At 46.3% G+C, this 24636-nt stretch overlaps 3 protein-coding genes across 6 annotated transcripts in view; 1 reads left to right on the plus strand and 2 right to left on the minus strand.

Annotated features, from left to right (window-relative positions):
* Window positions 1-24636, plus strand: part of LOC121004478 (oocyte zinc finger protein XlCOF7.1-like) — a 1216478-nt gene that overhangs the window by 601152 nt on the left and 590690 nt on the right. The window contains exon 8 of one of the 2 annotated variants that reach the window (XM_040436719.1): window positions 8645-9595. The exons of the other annotated variant lie outside the window; for it this stretch is intronic. Within the exon in view, the coding sequence (XP_040292653.1) occupies window positions 8645-9465 (821 nt within the window). The 3' untranslated portion in view covers window positions 9466-9595. Of the gene's footprint in view, window positions 1-8644; window positions 9596-24636 lie in introns of those variants that run through there. 2 annotated transcript variants of the gene reach the window in all.
* The window catches only part of LOC121004516 (zinc finger protein 300-like), a 734886-nt gene that overhangs the window by 286867 nt on the left and 423383 nt on the right, over window positions 1-24636 (minus strand). The window lies entirely within an intron of this gene.
* LOC121004488 (zinc finger protein OZF-like) overlaps window positions 1-24636 on the minus strand; it is a 555846-nt gene that overhangs the window by 142701 nt on the left and 388509 nt on the right. The gene's annotated exons all lie outside the window — the stretch shown is intronic.

Below are 24636 nucleotides of genomic sequence, written 5' to 3' on the forward strand. Positions count from 1 at the left end.
GACATGGTGGCGGCCGTGTATCATTAGGTTATATGGCGTTGCGTGATTCGTCGGATTAGAATTTTACTAAATTACGTCGGGATTCGAGTCCACGAATCCCAAGAATCCAACAAGATTCGAGGGATTTGTGGATTCGACTAATTCGTCGTCCCACCTCTAATTAGAATATCAATGTAAAAAGTTATTTAAACAGTTTTCGCCAATGATCAGTGACATCTTGTTGTGCTTCTTCTTGGCCATTCTGCCTGCTCCCCACTCTCATGATAAGGAATCAAACTCTATCCCCCACCCTCACCTTGGGCTGTAGACCCAAAACATCTCACGGCAGTTTTGTCTAATAGTCCCCTTGTTAACACTTCAGGAAGCGAAGTAGTGCACATAATCACATTGGACATGAGAATTAACAGGATTATTGTACGTATAAAGTTGTTCTAGTTCAGCACTTCTATATTTGCTGTAGACCACGTGTTATTGAAATTTTGCTTCATGTGACATAAAAAGAGAAACTATTGTTTGTGCAAAAATGGCCAACATTTTTCATTATAGAATATAATTTTTTATGTAACTTGAGATAGGTGATCTACCAGTAAACCAAGGACAGTTATTGATTACTTGTGAAACGTACAGGTACAGATTCTTTTCCATGCTCTTTCAAAGGTGTTATCCCATGATTAATGTAAAAAAAGCAAACATCATATAGTACATGACAATCTATTTTTGACAAAGCTAGAACCAGCTCTGGACCTCACATGGATCCAGAGATCTCACTATTGATTGCTCTGCTAGATTTATATCAAGCTGACAGCTCAAGGGGAGTGTCTTTTCTACTGCAGAGGACGTGCTTCCGCTCTACCTATCACAGCTCAGGAGGCAGTTGAAGGATAAAACTGAGCATGTGTGGCCATCTCAGTGAGCAGGTCAAAGAAATAAGAATAAGAACAAACAGCAGGTGGCGCTATGCAGATACATTTTATTGAATAACTCAGTAGCTATACAAAATTTTTAATTACATGCAATTACAAAAGTATTCAGATCCAGGTGCTGATTTGAAAACTGTTGAATATTTTTAGTGGGGCAGATTAATGAAGATTTTGGTGCTTTTTTAAGCAAATAAATGGATTTTTGTTCTTACCGTAAAATCCTTTTCTTGTTGGATGCATTGGGGGACACCGCACCATGGTATATAGTCAGCTGCCACTAGGAGGCTGACACTAGAAAGAAAAAGTGTTGGCTCCACCCAGATGGGCTATACTCTCTGCTCAGACACTAACCAGTTGGTCCTTAAAAAAAAACAGACTAACAGTGAAGCCAACATGTCCTAAACCAGAAAAAGGACCTTTATCAAAGGGTCACGGAAAATCCGGAAAACCTGAACAACGAAAAAAAAACAACAAAGGTGGGATCTTTGTCCCCCAATGCATCCAAGGAGAAAACTGGATTTTTGTACTTACCGTAAAATCCTTTTCTCATGAATGTCATTGGGGGACACAGCACCATGGGACGTCCCAAAGCAGTCCCCGAGGGTGGGAAGAAACAGCCATGCGATGAACCTAGCGCACAGCCACTTGCAGAACCTTGCGACCCAAACTAGCATTAGCAGAGGTGAATATGGTGGAATCTGGAGAAGGTGTAAACTGAGGTCTAGGTGGCGGCCTTCCAGACCTGGGAAGCAGAGGCTAGATGCCGAACCGCTCCCATGATGCCCCGACCGCCCTAGTGGAGTGAGCGGTCAACCGGAAGGGGGGCTCACGACCCTTCGCCAATATAGGCTTTCTTGACAGCCGACCTAATCCAGCAGGAGATGGTAGCTTTGGAGGCTTGTGAACCCTTGCGTGAGCCCTCAGGGACAACAAAGAGCGAGTCAGATTGATGAAAGGACTCCGTTAACTGGAGATACAGCCGAAGCGCCCGAACCACATCCAGACTGTGGAGAGCTCATTCTCTGGGATGAGAGGGGTTGGGACAGAATGAAGGTAGGACAATCTCATTAATGTGAAGGAAGAAACCACCTTGGGAAGAAAGGAGGGAACTGGGCGCATGACAACCTTGTCCTGGTGAAAAACCAAAAAAGGGGACGGACACGAGAGCGCCGCCAGCTCGGAGACTCTGCGAATGGAAGTAATCGTGACTAAAACACAACTTTAAAGGAGACATAAGAAAGGGAGACCTCCTTCAAGGGCTCGAAGGGAGAGGACTGAAGGGCTTCTAAGACCAAATTCAAATCCCAGGGTTCCATCGGAGAATGGAAGGGAGGGACGCAATGAGCCACCACCTGAAGGAAAGTCTTAACATGGGAACGAGAAGCCAAGGACCTTTGGAAAAGGACAGACAAGGCCGAGACCTGACCTTTGAGGGAGGCCAGGCGGAGACCCTTCTCAAGGCCAGCCTGAAGGCAAGAATCCTAGGGACAGAAAAAAGGAGAGGGTGAACCTCGCCAGATTCATACCAAGCAAAATAAGCCTTCCAGGTATGATGGTAAATCCTGGCCGACTGGGGTATGCGTGCATATACACTGCTCAAAAAAATAAAGGGAACAGAAAAATAACACATCCTAGATCTGAATTAATTAAATATTCTTCTGAAATACTTTGTTCTTTACATAGTTGAATGTGCTGACAACAAAATCACACAAAAATAAAAAAATGGAAATCAAATTTTTCAACCATGGAGGTCTGGATTTGGAGTCACCCTCAAAATTAAAGTGGAAAAACACACTACAGGCTGATCCAACTTTGATGTAATGTCCTTAAAACAAGTCAAAATGAGGCTCAGTAGTGTGTGTGTGGCCTCCACGTGCCTGTATGACCTCCCTACAACGCTTGTGCATGCTCCTGATGAGGTGGCGGACGGTCTCCTGAGGGATCTCCTCCCAGACCTGGACTAAAGCATCTGCCAACTCCTGGACAGTCTGTGGTGCAACGTGACGTTGGTGGATAGAGCGAGACATGATGTCCCAGATGTGCTCAATTGGATTCAGGTCTAGGGAAGGGGCAGGCCAGTCCATAGCATCAATGCCTTCGTCTTGCAGGAACTGCTGACACACTCCAGCCACATGAGGTCTAGCATTGTCTTGCATTAGGAGGAACCCAGGGCCAACCGCACCAGCATATGGTCTCACAAGGGGTCTGAGGATCTCATCTCGGTACCTAATGGCAGTCAGGCTACCTCTGGCGAGCACATGGAGGGCTGTGCGGCCCTCCAAAGAAATGCCACCCCACACCATTACTGACCCAATGCCAAACCGGTCATGCTGGAGGATGTTGCAGGCAGCAGAACGTTCTCCACGGCATCTCAAGACTCTGTCACGTCTGTCACATGTGCTCAGTGTGAACCTGCTTTCATCTGTGAAGAGCACAGGGCGCCAGTGGCGAATTTGCCAATCTTGGTGTTCTCTGGCAAATGCCAAACGTCCTGCACGGTGGGCTGTAAGCACAACCCCCACCTGTGGATGTCGGGCCCTCATATCACCCTCATGGAGTCTGTTTCTGACTGTTTGAGCAGACACATGCACATTTGTGGCCTGCTGGAGGTCATTTTGCAGGGCTCTGGCAGTGCTCTTCCTGTTCCTCCTTGCACAAAGGCGGAGGTAGCGGTCCTGCTGCTGGGTTGTTGCCCTCCTACGGCCTCCTCCACGTCTCCTGATGTACTGGCCTGTCTCCTGGTAGCGCCTCCATGCTCTGGACACTACGCTGACAGACACAGCAAACCTTCTTGCCACAGCTCGCATTGATGTGCCATCCTGGATAAGCTGCACTACCTGAGCCACTTGTGTGGGTTGTAGACTCCGTCTCATGCTACCACTAGAGTGAAAGCACCGCCAGCATTCAAAAGTGACCAAAACATCAGCCAGGAAGCATGGGAACTGAGAAGTGATCTGTGGTCACCACCTGCAGAACCACTCCTTTATTGGGGGTGTCTTGCTAATTGCCTATAATTTCCACCTGTTGTCTATCCCATTTGCACAACAGCATGTGAAATTGATTGTCACTCAGTGTTGCTTCCTAAGTGGACAGTTTGATTTCACAGAAGTGTGATTGACTTGGAGTTACATTGTGTTGTTTAAGTGTTCCCTTTATTTTTTTGAGCAGTGTAGTATAGTCTGGATGATTAACTCGGAGAGACAGCAGAACCTCAGGACCACGGTTTCAACAGCCACGCTGTTAAATGAAGCTGAGGTAAACTCGGGTGGAATAGCGGACCTTGAGAAAGGAGGTCGGGACGCAGAGGTAGCCGCCATGGGGCGTCAGCGAGCAGGAAGGCAAGGTTTGCATACACCACCAATATCGTCGGAACCCGATCCATTTTCAGGCATTTGAGTACCCGAGGAAGAAGAGAAAGGGGAGGGAAGAGATACAGGAGACTGAATTGGGACCACGTCTACCGCCAGAGCCTGAGGATCCTGAGACCTGGCGACATAAAGCGGGAGCTTGTGATTCAGACGGGAGGCGAAGAGATCCATGTCTGGGAGACCGTAGAGAGAGCGGGGAAGTATCCCTCTGCCCACCACAGGATGCAAGAGGCTTCCTTCAGGACTGGCACGCTTCTGTGCCCCCTGGTGGTTCAAATAGGCCACTGCAGTGGAGTTGTCCATCTGAATCTGGACAGGATGACCGCAGAGGAGGTGAGTCCAGAATATTGATCTGTAGGGAGCTCTCCCGTATCGACCACTGACCCTGGGCAGTGAGAGACCCTAAGACTGCCCCCAACCTGCCAGGCTGGCATCTGTGGAGTTCTGCCAATGGATGGTAAGGAAGGATCTGCCAAGGGAGACTGTTAGCGGGTTCAGCCACCACTGCAAGTCCCAGCGGACCTGAGGGGACAGGCGGATCGAGCGATCGAGGCCTGACAGAGACTTGTTCCACCGGGCAAAGATTGAGAGCTGAAGGGACCTGGTGTGGACGTAAGGAATTGGGCGTAAGGAATTGCCTGGAAGGTGGCAACCATCCGTCCCAGGACGCCCATGCACATCCTAATGGACAGAGGAGACGGCTCGCGAAGGCGAGCCACCCCTGACTGGAGACCCACTACCTTGCCCTGAGGAAGAAACACTAGGCCAAGGGGAATTTTGAGGACCATGCCTAGGAATTCCATCCTCTGGATGGGAACAAGGGAGCACTTGGAGTGATTCACCAGCAAGCCGAACTGGGACAGCACAGACAGGGTGATGTGGAGGCTGGACAGGTTGTCCCCCCGTGACGGAGCCTTTAACAGGAGATCGTCCAGGTAGGGTATTATGGCAACTCCCCTGGCACAGAAAAACACGACAAGGGGAGCCAACACCTTGGTAAAGACCCTCGGGGCAGATGCCAGGCCGAAGGGCAACGCCACGAATTGAAAAAGCAGAGAACCTACCGCAAAGTGAAGGTACCTCTGATGAGACTGAGCTAAGGGGACATGCAGGTAGGCGTCTCGGATGTCGATGGAGGACAGAAACTCGTCTACCTTGAGGGAAGCAATCACCGACCTGAGGGACTCCATGCAAAAGTGGCGGACACAGACGAAGTAATTGAGCGCCTTCAGATTCAAATTGGAGCGAAGGGAACCATCCTTCTTGGGAACGGTGAAGAGGTTCAAGTAAAACCCCTGAAAACATTCCGAGGTCGGGACGGGAACAATCACTCTGTGCATGTGAAGTGACTGAATCGCCTGAAAAAAAGCGGCCGCCCGGGAGGGGGACCTGGGCAGTGACGACTAGAAGAACTGACCCGTGGGAAGGGCGGAGAATTCTATCTTGTATGCGTAGGACACAACCTCCAGAACCCAGCCGTCATCCACACTTGCGCTCCATTGCTCCTGAAAGGAGAGCAACCGACCCCGAAACCTGTCATGCAGATAACTGCTTTGCAGACTGGGGTTTGGAAGGTTTAAAGCGGGTGTGCAAGGAGGGCTTGGCCTTGAAGGAAGGCCGAATCGTCTTTTTGTCCTGACGGAAAGAGGAATCCCGAAAGGAACTAAAGCGCTGAGATCGCGATGCAGACATAGGACGGTGGCGACGGTTCTGGGGCAGGAGAGCACTTTTTCCACCCTTGGCCTCAGAGATAAGCTCCTCCAAGCGTTTCCCGAAAAGCCTACTACCCAGAAAAGGGAGAGATATGAGTGCCTTTTTTAGAGGTGGCATCCGCTGCCCAGGCAAGAAGCCAAACAGTGCAGTGGATGGCCACACAGTTGGCAGCCGCCCTGCTAGAGTGGCGTGCCGATTCCAGGGAAGCATCACAAAGGTACCGGGATGCCTGGAGAAGATGAGAAGCAAGAAGATGGAGCTCCCCCTTAGCAGAATCCGGGGGTAAGGACCAAACAAGCTGTTTGGCCCATACCACACAGGCCTTAGCCACACATGATGCAGCAAAGGCGGGACGGATAGCGGAACCCGCTGCGACAAATGCAGACTTGGACAATGAGTCTATCTTCTTGTCCAACGTATCTGACAAGGAGGCTGCGTCAGCCAAAGGAAGAGTGGTAGCCTTAGCAAGTCGGGCCACTTGTGGGTCTACCTGAGGAGGGACAGACCACATAGTACAGGACTCCTCGGAAAAGTGAAAGAGGACGTCCAAGCTCTTGTCAGGCTGAAGACGCCTATCCGGATGACGCCACTCCTTGGCCAGGAGTGCATCCAGATCCGCATGGTTATGGAAAACCAAATCGGGGAGCTTGGAACGGCGGAAAGATACGGATTCTTGAGCCAAAGAGGAGTGGTCTTCCTGGACGTGGAAAGAATCCCAAACTGCCCTGATAAGATCCTGCATGTCCGCAGACAGGGCTGTGGTCTGCTCTGATCCAGAATCAGAGTCAGAGGTGTTCCCCGAGGCAGCGGAAGGTGCGGCAGGGGAGAATTCGTCGCCAGCCTCAGACATGTCCTGGGAGTGACCCGAGGATGCCGAGGAGGAGCGGGACATGGTTGTGACAACCTGAGGTCGTTTGCGGGACCTGGTGTCTTAACGGGAGCATGCCCCTTCCGCTGAGGAGTCCCTGGGAGGGACCGAGGCAGCTGCAATTTGGGCAGGCAAGCGGTCCAGCGACTCGACCATGGATTGGGAGAGTCGGGCAAGGTTCCCTATGGCTTGGGACAGAGAGGCAGCCCATTCAGGAGGAACTGACCCAGAAGGGGTCGTCAGGGTGTCCTGAGAGGGTCTGGGGGCAAGGCACTGCACACAAACAGGCTCAGGTTGACCGCATAGCAACTTTTTATTACAAAAGGCGCACGTATAATACGTAGCGATCCCGAGGGGGGGGGCTGGGAGTCTTCTCTGGAAGAGGATATGAGGACTTATTGGGAGCCTGAAAAAAGGAAACGCAGCCAGCCAGAGGCTGTCCTACCGGACCCCAGGTGCTGTGTCCCTAAAGAGGTGCTGCACCAGTCGCAGGAGAGTGCCAGGAAGGCTGCAGGGAGACCTGGAGAGTGTCCCTCAGGAGTGATGACAAGATGGAGGCCCAGAATAAAGGCAAGCAAAAAGTAGGCAAAAACTCCACCCACAGCAAAAGCCAGCGCTAAATTGGGATAGGAGGGGAAGGAGACCCTTCCCAAGAGCCAAGGGAAGCGGGGAGGGGCCAAGGAAAAGCCCGGGAAGCGAGGGGGGGTGGGAAGGATGCAGCCCAGGCGAAGAAAAAGCCGGGGCCTTGATTAATAGCGCGGCCAGCAAAGGAGCGCCGTCGGCGGGAAGGAACTGCGGGAAATCGGGGCCCCTCTGGAACGAAAAAAAACTGGTGAGGGGGGCTTCTGGGAAGAAGAGATGCTCAGGGAGGGAAAAAATGGGGCAAACGGAGCACCAGGGGCCCGAGGACAAGGCAGGGAAGAAGCCGGTGACTATAGTAGCAGAGGGCCCGGGAGATGGAGTACCAGGGGCCCAAGAGGCAGGGGGTGGCCAGGGATGATGCTAATAAAGAGGGGGGGGACAAGAGCCCCACCAATGTGTAGAGAGGACTCCCACCCCCAGACCGAACTAACCTTAAACCCCATGGAACAGGGATGTAGGGGAAAGGAGACAGGGGAGATACTCACCGTCCGGCGTCTTCAGGCGCCGCAGGGTCACCCCTTCGGCAAACTCGTCACAGATGTAGGATTGCCGGCATGCCACTGCAGTAAAGGGGGACTGGGTGACCCGCGAGGTACTCAGAGTACGCGCCCGCAGGGGGTGCAACTAAAGTGGATATCCACGATGGAGCCCCATCCTGCAGTAGGCCGAGACCTGCAGAAGAGAGGAAGAAAGAATTAAAAAAAGAAAAAAAAGCAGCAAGACCTGCAAAAAAACAGAGCAGGTCATGTCTGCCTCCAATGGACACTAGACTAAAACTGGTTAGTTTAGGGTCTGAGCAGAGGGTATAGTCCATCCGGGTGGAGCCAACATTTTTTCTTTCTAGTGTCAGCCTCCTAGTGGCAGCTGGGCATATACCATGGTGCTGTGTCCCCCAATGGCATTCATGAGAAAAAGAAATTAGAAAACTGCATATGGCAGTCCAGCCTAAAACTTGCTCTTTGTACATGGCCATACTGCTCCTTCTCTTTGCCACCATTGTCTTAGTCAGCTGATACCCAAATTGCTTCATGCCTTTTGATTTGTAATTTGTATATAGAACTATAGTAGCACAGCAGAATAATGCTGTTGCTGTATCATTGAAACATAACAGAAATTTGTTTTATTTCTAACAGATAACTGTACCAGGAGCTCAAAGGAACATCTTATATCTTCAGATCTTAAAGCAGATGATCATGCATTTACACAGGATACATATGAAGAACATGCCAAGATCCAAGATGTACCCTCAGCCCTTCCCAGCAAAGAACCATCATCTAATATTTTTCACTGGGTTTTATCATTTGATTTATCAAAGTCTGTTAATAATGGAAAAGCTCACATAGGGAAGAAGCCGTATCCATGTTCAGAATGTGGAAAATGTTTTAAAGATGCATCAAATCTTCTTATTCATCAGAGAAAGCACATGGGGTTAAATCCATATTTATGTTCAGAATGTGGAAAGGGTTTTAAACAGAAATCAGGTCTTGTTATACATCAGAGAATTCACACAGGAGAGAAGCCATTTCCATGTTCAGAATGTGGAAAACGTTTTAAAGACAGATCACATCTTGTTGTACATCACAGAATTCACACAGGGGTGAAGCCATTTCCATGTCCAGAATGTGAGAAACGCTTTAACACTAAATCAAATCTGGTTGACCATCAGAAATCTCACACAAGAGCGAAATCTCTTTCATGCTCCGAATGCGGGGAGCGTTTTACTCAGAAATTACGTCTTGTTGCCCATCAAAAAACTCACACAGGGGAGAAGCCGTATTCATGTTCAGAATGTGGGCAATGTTTTAAGCAGAATTCAGATCTTGTTGAACATCAAAGAATTCACACAGGGGAGAAGCCATATTCATGTTTAGAATGTGGAAAATGTTTTCCTCAAAAATCAGGTCTTGTTGATCATCAAAAAACTCACACGGAGGAGAAGCCAAAATCATATTGAAAATATGAAAACCCAGAAATCGGATCTTGTTTAACATCTGAGAAGTCACAAAGGGGATAATTCATTTTGATGTACTAAATGTGGAAGGAGTTGTAACGAAAAGTTATCTCGAACTGCACATTTAAAGACTCACAAAAAAATGTTCAGAAGGTGTGAAATGTTTTATGTACAAACCAGGTCTTAAATATCAAAGATCTCACATGTGGAGGTGGCCATTTTGTAATTTTGTTTTCTTGACAAACTGAAGAAAAATTATAACCGATCCAGGTAAAGTCACATGACATACAAGAGAAAAGGAAAGCAATTAACACCACTGTATGATAATAACGAAATGTATATACTTAAAGAGGACCTTTCATCTGGCAAAACATTGTGAACTAAGGGAACTCGCTGCACTTACTATTATCCCTGGGCGCCGCTCCGTTCTCCTGCTATGCCCTCCGGTATGTTCGGTCACTTGGTTATAGTAGGAGGAGACTGCTCCCAGGCTGTAGCGCTGGCCAATCGCAGCACAGAGCTCACATCCTGGGAGAAAAAAAACTAGGAGACGCCCAGGAGAACAAGGGCAGTCTCCTCCTACTATAACCAAGTCCCCTAAGTCTCCGCCTACTGTAACCCAGTGACCGAACATACCGGAGGGCATAGCGGGAGAAAGGAGCGGCGCCCAGGGATAATAGTAAGTGCAGTGAGATCCCTGGGGGCCGCTGTACAGATCATGACACTTAGTTCACAATGTTTTGCCAGATAAAAGGTCCTCTTTAACAAAAAAAACAAATAGAATCCAGATACACCTATAGATCCACGTGTATATAGAATATTCCACATTCATTTATATAACTGCATAATTTAGTACCGATCATTAAAAACATTTGCTCTTAAACTGTATTTGCTTGTGTTTGTGCCTGTCTTTCTTTATTCTTTAGGGGTTGTCCACACAGTGTTTCTTGACAACCGAATTTGGCAAGAATTCTGTGCCAAAAGACTGGTTCTCATTGTTGTCAATGGGAGGCTGCAGTTTATGGCTGTGGTCACACCAAGAAAGGACACAAACTTTTTTCCGCCAGAGCTGCCTCCCTTTGAAAACAATGTTAGGTGGTGTCCATGCGACTGCCCACCGATTTTTATTTTATTTTTTTACACAGAATCTGCATCAGATTCGGCTGACAAAAAACGATGTCCAAAGGACCTCTTAGATGACAAGATTTTGCTTTACAAATTTTTGAAGTTGAAACTTGAGCAGAGGTGGTGGTCGCTGAGCGTATAAATAGTGAGGGCAGAATTACACGACGGATACCAGACTTTAGGACACGATCCTTTCAGATGAGTTATGAAAAAATTTGATTTGCTGAATTTCACAAAGAAATTCGATTTGTGACTAATTACTACATTATGAAGTGCATTTCTTTGTATGTAGCGGGCGCAATAATGGGGAATGGTGATCGCTCTGCCCCACTGTAGCATCTGAGTCTATCATTTAGGCCTTTAAGGAGTTAATCAGTGTAAAAATAAAAAATAAATATTCACCTTATCCATTTGCTCGTATACAGGCTGTCGCGGCCAACTTGATTGAAGACACTGTGCGAAATCTGGTGGGTGATGTCATCGCTGATGACATCAGCGCGCCAGTGTGGTGACATCATACTTCACCCCGCACAAGATTTGGCACGGTATCTTCAATCAAGATGGCCACAACATTCTCTTTGCACACATATATTTACCGCCATTTCAGGGAAAATTGATTCGATACCACTAAGCACGAGGAAATTCGGCTTCGCAACAAATCAAATTTTTCCTGAAATTCGGATCGAAGCCAATTCATTTAACTTCGATTCGCTCAACACTATTGATGACCTATCATCAATATCAGATCGGTGTGGGTCCAACACATTAGTGTTTATACAGTGTAAAACCTCTTTAAAGCGTACCTGAATTTTCAAAGTTTGCATAATGGCTGTGTTTCTTCGTACAATCTTAACTATCAAGGAATAGTCATGTTGGTCTTCCCTAATATTTTTTTTAGCCATATTACTCTCTGTTTCACCTGCACATCTAGATGCATTTCACTCAGAAGCAGGAGCGTATGTATCCCTTCTATGGAACTCTGCCAGCATTGTACTGCTGTGACATTCTTTCCCTTACTTCTCACTATATTTGTTTTTTAGATCTAGAGCTCGATAAGGAGGGGGAAATCACACTTAGACACACAGGTGGCTCCTGTGATCTTCAGGAGGATTGTAGAAGCAGTCATTTTATTAGACTCACAATCTCAGCTAGCTCTGACATGCCCCCACGTCCTCTAACGTGTGAATAAACACTGAACTTTTGGTTTACAATCTGGTTGGTGCCGCTATACTGCGTCCGCTTATCCTGTTTACCAGAGTGAATCCCTACAATACTAAATAGTTTTCAGTGGGCACCACTGTAGATTGGGAGTGCATGCCTACTATACATGTGTAATGTGTAACACCTGTATACCCAACAAAGAAAACATGTAAAAAAAATAGGGGCAGCGCATCTATATATTTATTCAAAAAGTCTTTATTTAACATAACGGGTACAAAGAGTTAAAAACAAAAAAAAATTCACAACATATACAATAGAGGAAACGGGTCCCAATCCCTAATTTCCTTCGAAGAGTTCCACAGGGATACCTGAACAAATAAGGTATATGTGGAGTGCACCCCTAAATACAATAAAGTCAACCGAGATCCCAAAATAAATGATGCCTACATAGCCATTGCACACCCTTTATGACTGGCTGGGTGACTGTACCTGTTTTTCTATTTTTCAGACATTTAATACAGTAGGTTTGTGATACGCTTTGGAGAATGGATCAGTACTTACAGTATAATTGTCAGGGACAGGGAGACTGAGAGAAAACTTTTTGCTGTACATAGGCAGCAGAAGGGAGGCGGAGGAGCCTCTGCATGTAAAAGTTGTGTACGATACGCACTGAAGATGGATTTTCTTTGGCAGTGCTCATTAAAAAATGTCCTACTGGAAAACTTCAGAGCCAGTTTTTGTTAAATAAAAGCAAATACAATAACCTAATAAAGTACAAAATACTTCTACTAACTTCCTCACACATAAAAAAGTGATGTTTACGGTTTAAGATCTGGCCTCAGATTTTACACTTTGCAATGCAGAAGGAATAATCTTTGGTTAAATTAAAGGAAAACTCTATGGCAAAATCCCAGGTAGAACTTTTGTATTGTGCTGACTGTATTCTGTAGGCAACTCAAGCAAAAAATGTGTTAAAGCCCTCTAGGTACAACCAGACAGAGGCTGCTCAATAAGCAGAAATAATCAAAATCAAAATGGGATTTGTAAAGCAGTGTTCAAGTGGGTAAGATAGAAGATGCCACTTTAACCAGCATTGTCAGCATCTCCTGCACACCTATCCCCATTAACCCCCTAATGACCAGGCCATTTTGCACCTTGGTGACCAGGCTTATTTTTGAAAATCTGATGTGTCACTTTATGCAGTAATAACTTTGGAACACTTTTATTTATCCAGGCCTTTCTGAGATTGTTTTCGCGTGACACATTGTACTTCATGACAGTCATAAATTTGAGTCAATATTTTTCACCTTTTGAAAAACTCGCAATTTTCTAAATTTCAATTTCTCTGCTTTTAAAACAGAAAGTGATACCTCATTAAATATTTATTACTGAACATTCTCCATATGTTGTCCACTTTATGTTGGCATCATTTTATTTGTTTGGGACGTTAGCAGGCTTAGAATTTTAAAAGCAATTCTTAAAATTTTAAAGAAAATTTCCAAAACCCACTTTTTAAGGACCAGCTTAGGTCTGAACAAGTCACTTTGTGGGGCTTACATAGTGGAAACCCCCCATAAATGATCCCATTTTGGAAACTACACCCCTCAAGTTACTCAAAACTCATTTTACTAACTTTGTTAACCCTTTAGGTATTCCACAAGAGTTAAAGGAAAATGGAGACCAAATTTCTAAATTTCACATTTTTGGCAGATTTTCCATTTTAATCCATTTTTTTCTTAACAGCAAAACAAAACTCAATATTTATTAGGCCTCATGCACAGGAACGTATTTTCTTTCCGTGTGCATTCCATTTTTTTGGCAGACCATATGCGGAACTATTCATTTCAATGGGTCCACAAAAAAAACAAAGGTACTCCGTGTGCATTTCGTTTCCGTATGTCTATATTTCCGTTCCGCAAGAAATAGAACATGTCCTATTATTGTTCGCATTACGGATAAGGATAGGACTGTTCTATTAGGGGCCAGCTGTTCAGTTCCGTAAAATACGGAATGCACACGGACGTCATCCATATTTTTTGCGGATCCGCTTTTTTGTGGACTGCAAAATACATACGGTCGTGTGCATGAGGCCTCAGGTTTTTGCGGTTTACAGAAACACTCCATGTGGTGGTAAACTGATATAAGGGCACACAGCAGGGCGCAGAAGAAAAGGAGCGCCATATGGTTTTTGGAAGGCAGATTTTGCTGGACTGGTTTTTAGACACCATGTCCCATTTGAAGCCCCCTTTATGCACCCTTACAGTAGAAACAATCAAAAAGTGACCCCATTTTGGAAACTACGGGATAAGGTGACAGTTTTATTGGTACTATTTTGGGGTACATATGAATTTTAATCGCTCTTTGTTATGTTTTTGTGAGGCAAGGTAACCCAAAAATTGCTGTTTTGGCATAATTTTTATTTTTTGTTTTTTCAACGTTCATCTGACAGGTTGGATCATGTGCTGTTTTTATAGAGCAGGTTTTTACGGACGCGATGATATCAAATATGTCTACTTGGTTTGTCTCAATTTTACATAATAAAGCATTTTTGAAAAAAAATTATGTTTTTGTGTCTCTATTTTCTGAACTCCATATTTTCTTTATTTGCAAGAAGAGTTGACGTTTTTTATTGGTACCATTTTTGAGTACATATGATTTTTTGATCATTCATTATTACACTTTTAGGGGCAAGGTGACCAAAAAATTGGTAATTTTGGCACAGTTTTTATTTATTTATTTTTACGGTGTTCACCTGAGGGGTCATATTTTTTATAGAGCAGGTCGTTACAGACTGTTACAGGTCGTTACAGACAGGCTGTTTTAGTGTCTCAATAGTCTGAGAGTGATAGCTTTTTTTTATTTTTTGGATGATTGTCTTAGTTAGGGTCTCATTTTTTGCAGGATGAGATGACAGTTTGATTGGTACTATTTTAGGGGACATATGTCCTTTTGATCGCTTGGTGTTGCACTTTTTGTGATGGTAGGTGACAAAAAAAATTCTTTTTTGGCACTGTTTTTATTTACATTTTTTTTACGGTTACGGTGTTCACCTGAGGGGTTAGGTCAAGTGATATTTTTATATAGCTGTTTGTTACAGACGCGGCGATACCAAACTGTCACGGATGAAGTTGCAGATAGCTGGACTGTGTGACACCTCAAAACCCTATAATAGTGAGGGGACACGACCACCGGCTCCCTGCACTTAATACGGACGGAGTCAGGGTCATCTAGAATCAAGCCAGCAAGGAAACACAATAAAGGGAAAGACTTATCTGAGCAAACAGCAGCAGTAGCCTCCAGCAGTGAACACTTCATCCAGGAATTAGTATAAACCGCAAAGTGAGGCAGTATGGGAGGGAATATAAAGGAAGACGATTAGTCTAAATAAGTGACACCTGGCAGAAGGAAAGGAGATGACAAAGTGAAACCAAAACAAAGAACGTCATACAAGAGATAGAGAAGAACGTCTGCCAGACCTTCTCACAGAACTGGCGGTGACAGTACCCCTCCCTCTACGGGTGGACTCCGGACACTCAGAGCCCACCTTCTCAGGATGAGACCTATGGAAATCCCTGATGAGACGAGTGGCCTTAATGTCTGCCACTGGGACCCACATCCTCTCCTCAGGACCATAACCCTCCCAATGAACGAGGTACTGAAGAGAACCGCGGATACTGCGAGAATCCACAATCCTAGAGACCTGAAATTCAAGATTACCATCAACAAAAATCGGAGGATGAGGCAAAGAGGCGGGTACAGTGGGTTGGAGATAAGGTTTTAATAGGGACCTGTGAAAAACAGGAAGATCAAGACGGAAGGCAACAGGATTGATGATGGACAAGATCTTGCGGCGGACCGTGCCATTGTTCTGGTTCTGGCCAAGCTGCCAGTTCTGTTGATGTACTGCTCCAAATTAATTAATGTACGTGCACGGAGAGATCAAACTGAGACAACACACAGCTCGGAGTTATAACAGGATCTCTGGTTTATTTGAGGAACAGCAGACAGTATATAGGTTTTAGAGTGGGGTGGGTGTAAGGTGGCGTGTATCCTCTCTATTGGCTATAAACCCTATATTTTCTGTAACATTGATGACAAGAGGAAGTTTCCCCCCCCCCCCCCCCCCCTTGCTGGTGAGTGAAACCGTTACTTCTTCTTTCTTTGAAACTGCTTGCTTGAGCTGAACGGAAACCACAAAGAAACACATGATAAAACACAAAGTAAGATTCTAGTTTATAGGTGTTGGCTGAATGCCTGGCCGCCATCTTAGCTAAACATAGTCCTCAACAAGCAAGTATCCATTTTGTATCCATAGTCCATAACAGTCCCCCCTTGGAAACTTGATTGTAGACTTTCCCTTCGCCTAGCGAATCCCCTGGTCATACCATTCGTATCCTCTTCACCCGCAGTGGCGACAACCTACCCCTTAAAGGTAGGCTCCCGGTTGCTCGGACTTGTGGTAATACCCTGGGATTCATCTCACCCTATCTCAGCCAGGCATAATTGTGAGGAGGGGGAGCTGTGTTGAACGATGTTTCCTTTTGTTCTTCCTTATCGTAGAGAAGCATGATCGGGTGTTCATCAGTTTTCTTCATTCTTTTTGAAAAGCGGGTCACACAAATAAGAACGAGCTTAATCACCACATATATCACCAATATTATTAGGGCTACCTGCAATATTACTTGGACAATTCCCATGGGTTGAGGAAAGAGAAGGTATCAGACCACCATGTATCTTTATCAGCTTTATGTGCGTCCAGCCATTTATCCCTTAGATCCGTTATTTCCTCTAGACCCACCTTAACTTGCAAATTACCCTGCGGGTCTATGTAATGGCAACAAGCGGGTCCCACAACCTGGCACATACCTCCATCTTTAGCTGTAACATAATATAGAACTAATGTGTGTTGGTTGGTGACAATGATTAACTGGTTTTGCACAATGTTTGAGGTATTCATAAGTCTCATCACTTCCCATATTTGATCATCTAGTAAATCAGTTGCCACCACCAAATGATCCCACATCTGCACTATCATGGGATATATGGAACTAACAATTTTGTTGGAAATGCTCATCTCTACTACATGTGGCTTACCATTTGGTCTGGGTGTGTTATCTTTGGCCCTACGATACAAGGTGTGTTTAGGTACTGCATTTATGTCAATTTGAGAGTGTGGTACTATAAAGCTGGCAGGAGTAAGCCTGGCGATGGTGCACAGTCCTGTGACATTCTGGGATAACCATTTGTACGCTTTGTGTCCACAAACTAAGTATATATCTTCTGGAACTGCCACTGCTGTGCTATTGAATAATCGGGTAATTAGTTTGGCTAATTTTATCCCTTTCGCCAACTCATATCCTTTTAACTGACCTTCAGTGTCTTTAGCTAATATGCCTGTCATGAGATCCTGTACAGTACGGTTGTTACAGGGCAGGTCCTTTCCGTTCACTGCATCTACACCAATACACTGCACGTGGTTGTCTGTTTCTGAGTCATCGCAACCTGAGTGTATGTGTGGACTAAATGTCATACCTTTGGTTTGTACTTGGAGACAATAACAGTGTGTCCAGCTAGCAAACATGTGACATTAGCCCAGTGTCCCTCTTGCCAAGGAGTAGAGCTATAATCTACCGAGGGTCCTGATCTGTTTATCATGAGCCATGGGGCATCTGCCCACCCTGCGACAGGTAAGGCCACTTCCCTGTCCTTGTGTGTACTGGATTTAACTTGGTGTATGCTAGTGAGAAAGATGGTAGAATTAGACAGGTCAATCAGTTCAGAAGGTCCAGGGGTATTGCAAAATAAGGCATACTGGTTGAACTCACGGGACTGTGGGTACAGATCCAAGAATCTCTGAGTGTCTCATTCAACCCCTGGACTAGAATTTGATGGTGCCGTATCAGTGAATTGTCCCATTCATCACCCAGTGGCGTGAACACTGCTGATATGCCTACAGTCAAAGTCATGATAAGTAGGTGGACCCTCATGGCTTATTGTTCCAGGGTCGTCAGGACAGCCATTACTCTTTTTTACAATGTGAGGCGTGGATCCAGGTAGGCCTCCCTTCGAGTTTCACAGAGGTCGGGGTAGTCAGCAACAGCTGGTAAGGCCCCTTGTATCGTGGTTCGAGGGTGTTTCTGATGTGTTTCTAGACCACCACCCACTCTCCAAGTTTGAGAGTGTGGCTTCCCTCTAGGGAGTCAGGATCTGGAATGGAAGAGAAAACTTGTGCACGTATGTTAGACAATTGTTTACTCAGGGCAATCACATATTTTGCAACAGATTCATAATGTATTTGCAATTGCTGTGGGAAGTACTGCCCCATCCTAGGCCCTGTCCAAAACAAAATTTCATATGGAGTCAGTTTGTGTGGAGGCCTAGGGGTGTGTCTAACTGAAAATATTGCTATTGGCAGGCATTGTACCCAACTGAGCCCTGTCTCCCTAGTCATTTTCAGCATCTTGGACTTCAGTACCCCGTTCAGTCTGACTTGACTTTGTCGCTGCTTTGGGGTCTGTAGGGTGTGTGATAGGCTAAGTGTGACCCTACCATCTTCCAGACTTCTTGGGTTAATCTAGCAGTGAATGCTGGGCCCTGATCACTTTCAATGACCTCAGGTACTCCGAACCTACAAACAGTTTCCTGCATTAAATTCTTAGCAGTTGTTGTGGCTGTCTGATTTCGGATGGGGTAGGCTTCTGGCCACCTGGCCACCCAGAGAACAAGTCTACCACTACTAGCACATATTGAAACCCTTGGCACATTGGCATCTGTATGTGGTCAATTTGACCGTTGTAACGGGTACTGGGCTTTGGGGAGACATTTAGTTGGTGTAGGCTTAGTTCTTCCCGGGTTGCACTGCGTACAGATGAGGCAAGACTGAGTATGCCTCACCAGGACAGGGGTTATCCCTTGGGCCACCCATATTTTGTCTATTAGTTCTTTCATGATGGTCTTAGATTGGTGGGTGGGCCCATGAGCTATTGAAGCTTTCAGAGGATAGAGAGCTTTGGGCAGAGATGCTCTCTTTCCTTGGGTCCACAGTCCAGATTCTTTCTCTTCTTGGGCTGACTCTTTTAGCCAATCCAATTTTTCTTGTGGCGTGGCCTGCTTCTGTAACTGGACTAGCAGGTCCCAGGAGACCTCTTTTGATTTCTGTGTTAGGTCTGTTGTGGGCTCTGTTGCCATCAAGACTTGTGAGGGCTGTTCTTCTTCCTCTTTCACTGCTACTTGCTTTGCTGCTTGATCAGCTAGGGCTTTTCCTCTGACTTCAGGGGTGTCAGCTCGAGTGTGCCTGTAGATCAATAAAATCCTCAGATTCTCCAGTATACTCCCCCCTTGGAAGTGGGAGAAGAGCAGCAGGATTGAGGATGTGACATCTTTGAATAGTATATAAAGAATATTAAACCGCGGCACTCGAATTAAGTAGTTAATTATTTATTAATCCATCCACAAAAATAAGACTTAAGGCCAACGTTTCGGTCTCATCCCGAGACCTTGTTCACGGCCTGGAAGCAGGAAACGTCTGGTGTGGAGGATGGCTTTTTGAGCTAAAAGCCATCCTCCACACCAGACGTTTCCTGCTTCCAGGCCGTGAACAAGGTCTCGGGATGAGACCGAAACGTTGGCCTTAAGTCTTATTTTTGTGGATGGATTAATAAATAATTAACTACTTAATTCGAGTGCCGCGGTTTAATATTCTTTATATACTGACTGTCTACCGCTGAGCACCGGACCACTGGTAAAGGAGTGCCGTCCAAACAACCTCTACATCTTTGAATAGTGACATTATCAGGTAGGGGCAGGCTACCTTGCAACCATAGGTGACGTTGATTAGTCAGATGCCTAGGTTGAGTTTGTTGGAGAATGGCAGAAATGTCCTGTGGTGCTAGGATAGTGAGGGGGTGGCCTAGTACCATATCAGAAGTGGTGGCCATCAGGGAACTGGCTGCATGTAGAGCTCTAACACAGGAAGGGGCTGCCCTGGCTACTGGGTCTAGTCTCTTTGTATGGTAGGACTTTGGGGTCCTTCAGGGTCACAGTGACTGGTGGGACATTGAGGCATCCGATATCCTGGGGTCCTCTGGCCCAGAGAGTATCGGGGATGAGGTGCAAAATGGTTTGCAGCGAATCCCCTTGCTCATATGAATCAGTGCAGAATTTTATTGTCAGACATCCAGCAGCCGTGGGTGTCACATAATTTGAGTGAAAACCACAAAGATTAAGAAGCAAGACAGTTTCTTATCAGAAAGAGGATCTTAAACTAACACAGCAGAAACTAACATTTCTGTGAAAAGAAAAAAGGTGGGGGTCAACTGATCCCCCGTAGCTGTTCTGTAATGTGGTGGAATGATCTGCTAATTTAGCTTTTGTCCATTTGTCTGTAAAGCGCTGCGAAATATAGTAGCACTATATAAGTGCATAAAATAAATAAAGAAATTATCAGTGAGCAGTATTCACCGGTCTTATTCTCCACTATACTTTGCAAATCAGACCATGTACATCTATAGGTTTGGTGCACTTGAGACAATTTCCTATAAAATGGCACTGGGTGGGTCTCAGGGTCAGGCAGTAAATTCACTATGGTGAATAACTGTTGTGGAGTAAAAGACACATATTTGGGCAGGCCCTGGGGACGTGTTAGTGCCAGGGCTTCCCTAAGCCCTCTTTCACACGGGCGTTGCGGAAAAATGTCCGGGTGCGTTGCGGGAACACCCGCGATTTTTCCGCGCGAGTGCAAAACCTTGTAATGCGTTTTGCACTCGCGTGAGAAAAATCGCGCGTGTTTGGTACCCAAACCCGAACTTCTTCACAGAAGTTCGGGCTTGGGATCGGTGTTCTGTAAATAGTATTATTTTCCCTTATAACATGGTTATAAGGGAAAATAATAGCATTCTGAATACAGAATGCTAAGTAAAACAGGGCTGGAGGGGGTTAAAAAAAATAAAAAATCATTTAACTCACCTTAATCCACTTGCTCGCGATGCCCGGCATCTCCGTCTGACTCTTTTACTGTCTAGGACCTGTGGAGAGCATTAACTATAGTTTAAGGACCTGGGATGACGTCACTCTGGTCATCACATGGTACGTCACATGATCTTTTACCATGGTGAATCACCATGGTAAAAGATCATGTGACGTACCATGTGATGACCGGAGTGACGTCATCCCAGGTCCTTAAACTATAGTTAATGCTCTCCACAGGTCCTAGACAGTAAAAGAGTCAGACGGAGATGCCGGCTACGCGAGCAAGTGGATAAAGGTGAGTTAAATGACTTTTTATTTTTTTTTTAACCCCTCCAGCCCTGTTTTACTATGCATTCTGTATTCAGAATGCTATTATTTTCCCTTTATAACCATGTTATAAGGGAAAATAATAAGGTTCGGGTCTCCATCCCGATCGTCTCCTAGCAACCGTGCGTGAAAATCGCACCGCATCCGCACTTGCTTGCGGATGCTTGCGATTTTCACGCAACCCCATTCATTTCTATGGGGCCTGCGTTACGTGAAAAACGCACAAAGAGGAGCATGCTGCGATTTTCACGCAACGCAAAAGTGATGCGTGAAAATCACCGCTCGTGTGCACAGCCCCATAGAAATGAATGGGTCAGTATTCAGTGCGGGTGCAATGCGTTCACCTCCCGCATCGCATCCGCGCGGAATACTCGCTCGTGTGAAAGGGGCCTAAGGGTTTTGTAATTGCCCCTCTCTATATCTTGCATGTTTATTTGCAATGCAGTAATCTGAGACTGGCGGTGTTTGGGTTCTGTGCATCAGTGCAACTACCCCCATTCCATGGTGCCAATTGGGGAAGGGTGTGATTCCTTGTGCCCGACACAGATTCTACCGCCTCGTCAGACTGCGTTTGATCGGGCTCTTCTGTTTGACCTCCCACCATTATGGGTGTGGGGGTCATGATCTAACAGGGAGTCTATGGGTGTGGGGGTCATGATCTAACAGGGAGTCATAAAAGTGCAATCCGGGTTTATCATCGGGTACAGCATAGAGATCACCGGGACACTAGGGGTGACATAGGAGTGACGGGGGGGTCCGGACCGAATGATATTAAAGGTCCGTTCATGGGCGCTGGCTGGGGACAAGATGGCGCTGTAGCTAACACGGGAAGTGATGGGACGTGCCGGGGAGTAGTCACCAAGGTGTGGTTTTGTGGGTGGGGAACCCCACAGGGAAGGCACGTATCACGGGAGGAGGGATTCTGTTGACCACATGTTTTGCAGGTCCACCCACCTGCTTTCTTCCCGGCGCCATTATAGGGTGGTGGCAAGTCATGTATCAATGCAACACCAGGTTTACAGAAATATCTCTGTCTTTTCTCATCAAAATTTTGTTCCCCCCCCCCCCCCCCCCGTCTGTTCAAATTCTTTACTACAGTCCAACCACACACGGACCATGTCTGTCAATTTATCATCCTCTAACTTCTCTCTTTTCTCATTCAACAACGTCTGCCACATAACAGGGCAGTGTGCCACCTTTTGGTATGTTATATAGATGTAGCAGGGTTAGCACTTAAACTCTTAACTCAAATTTCTTAAATCATCATGTTATCTTGAAACAAAAGCCATTGAAAAGCAATTGAAGGTGTTTGCTTCTCCGGTCCGCCACGTACTGTTCGGGTGAACAGTAGCCCTTCGGGACAGTCTGATCAGGCTCCTGCCTCTGGCGGGACCCTGTCGGGCATGCATAACATGGCAAGCCTGGATGCTTGTGTAAGGCGTATGGTAACCATCAGGATGCTGCCACAGCAGAGCAGCGGCCCGATGGGAGGGGGGAAAGTGGGGGTGATCGACACAGCAGCACAGCCCCGATCTCCTCAACACTCACTGAGGAGATCGGAGCTGCGCTGCTGAACGCTGCAATTGGTCAGTCAAATCTGACGACCAATCGCAGCGATTCAAAGGCAGGGACCAGGCTGATTGGTCCCTGCCGGGTACCCGGACAGCTCTGCTGTCAGTGACATCTGTTTACATGCCGGTGTCATCACAAGTGTACTTGCGGTGACACTTTGATCTCATGACGTACTGTGTACGTCAAGATGCGGTAACTAACAACACATCATGACGTACACAGTACGTCATTGGTCATTAAGGGGTTAACGGTTTAACTTCTGAACATAATCATTTTTATTTCAGCTTACGTTCGATAAAAAAAAAAAAAAAAAACAACAGTTGGCATTTAAGCTCCATTTTACGCCATTTGTTTGAGTATATGAGTTTGTGAGTTGTGCTCCTCGGTCTTTTTTGTCGCTTAATCTGAAAAAGGGTCTGGTTCCTGAAACGCGTTATGTGGCCTTTTAGTGTGTCTACCGCTCTGTAGCATAAAGGGCAGCCGGTCTTGGAAAGACACCCGGATCTATTTTTTTCTCCCATCACCTACGGTCATGGATACCAGTGTGGAGTGAAGGCTAGCCCAGGCTGCACTGCAGTTTAGGGCCTCATTCACACAGGCTTCTCAATACTGCAGGTCAAATGACTAAAACTAACAGCATCAAATGTGTCAGTCAGGGCGGATATGGTATTTCTGTGGCCCTAAATAAGGTTTTGTCCCGGGGCCCCTACCCCGGTGCTAAGCTCCTCCCTGTTGCATTGCTGCCTCCTTCAGCCTATGCGCACAGTCCGGGGTCCAGAGCGGACAATAGGTCAGCACCTTTTGTCTTTTTTCAATGATTTGTGAGAAGCAGGGGCCCCTGACCTTTGGGTCCCCTGAGGATTTGCTTGTTTTGTGTAGTCTGCCTGTACAGATGTCTCAATGATCATCCAGCTCCATCGCCCAATCCCCTGCAGCTCCACATTGCTTCCTATAATAAGGAGCGGTTGTCACTGGGGGGCATCTTCTCTGGGATCTCACCCCATATGTCGCCCATTCTCCGCCACCTTCTCCCCTCCTCCGTCTTCCCCTTCCTTGTATAAGAATTAAACCTTCTCCCGCTCCTGAGTTCCAGGTTGTATCAGGACGCGTTCACACCAGGCAGATCTGTCAGAGAATTATGTGACCGAAAATCTGCTCCATTTTGCCAAACACAATTCAGATGAATGGAACAGTCGCAAATATATACTCCAGAGCTGTATTCACAATTCTGCTCCAATAACCAATTTGAGAACAAATTCCCTCTGGAAGGGCTCTGAGAATCTGGGGCTTGTTGGTTCACACAGAGAGACAGCTCTGCTACATACACATCACACAGAGACAGCTCTGCTACATACACATCACACAGAGACAGCTCCGCTACATACACATCACACAGAGACAGCTCTGCTACATACACATCACACAGAGACAGCTCCGCTACATACACATCACGCAGAGACAGCTCCAATACATACACATCACGCAGAGACAGCTCTGCTACATACACATCACGCAGAGACAGCTCTGCTACATACACATCACGCAGAGACAGCTCCGCTACATACACATCACACAGAGACAGCTCTGCTACATACACATTACGCAGAGACAGCTCCGCTACATACACATCACACAAAGACAGCTCTGCTACATACACATCACACAGAGACAGCTCTGCTACATGCACATCACACAGACAGCTCCACTACATAGATGTCACACAGAGACAGCATCGCTACATGCACGTGTAGGGAACTGATGAGATGTAGTGTGTTTGGCCTCTTTGCCCCTGCTGCTTTGCTTCAGAAACCCCAGAGATTCAGTGCAAGGTTTGTTTTGTAAACACAGTGAGTCAGAGCCAGGAGGGACAGAGCTGCAGGAAGGAGACATCTTATGTCTCCAGAAGTCTAAGGCAAGTGGCATGTGTAATCTTTATACCTAGGAGGGATAGATAAGCAGGGCTTTAAGTATCTATATCCTGGGGGTGTGGCCAGCAGCGGAGCGGAGGGCTTTCTCCTTCGC

The sequence above is a fragment of the Bufo bufo genome, chromosome 6 (assembly GCF_905171765.1).
Source record: "Bufo bufo chromosome 6, aBufBuf1.1, whole genome shotgun sequence".
NCBI lineage: Eukaryota > Metazoa > Chordata > Amphibia > Anura > Bufonidae > Bufo > Bufo bufo.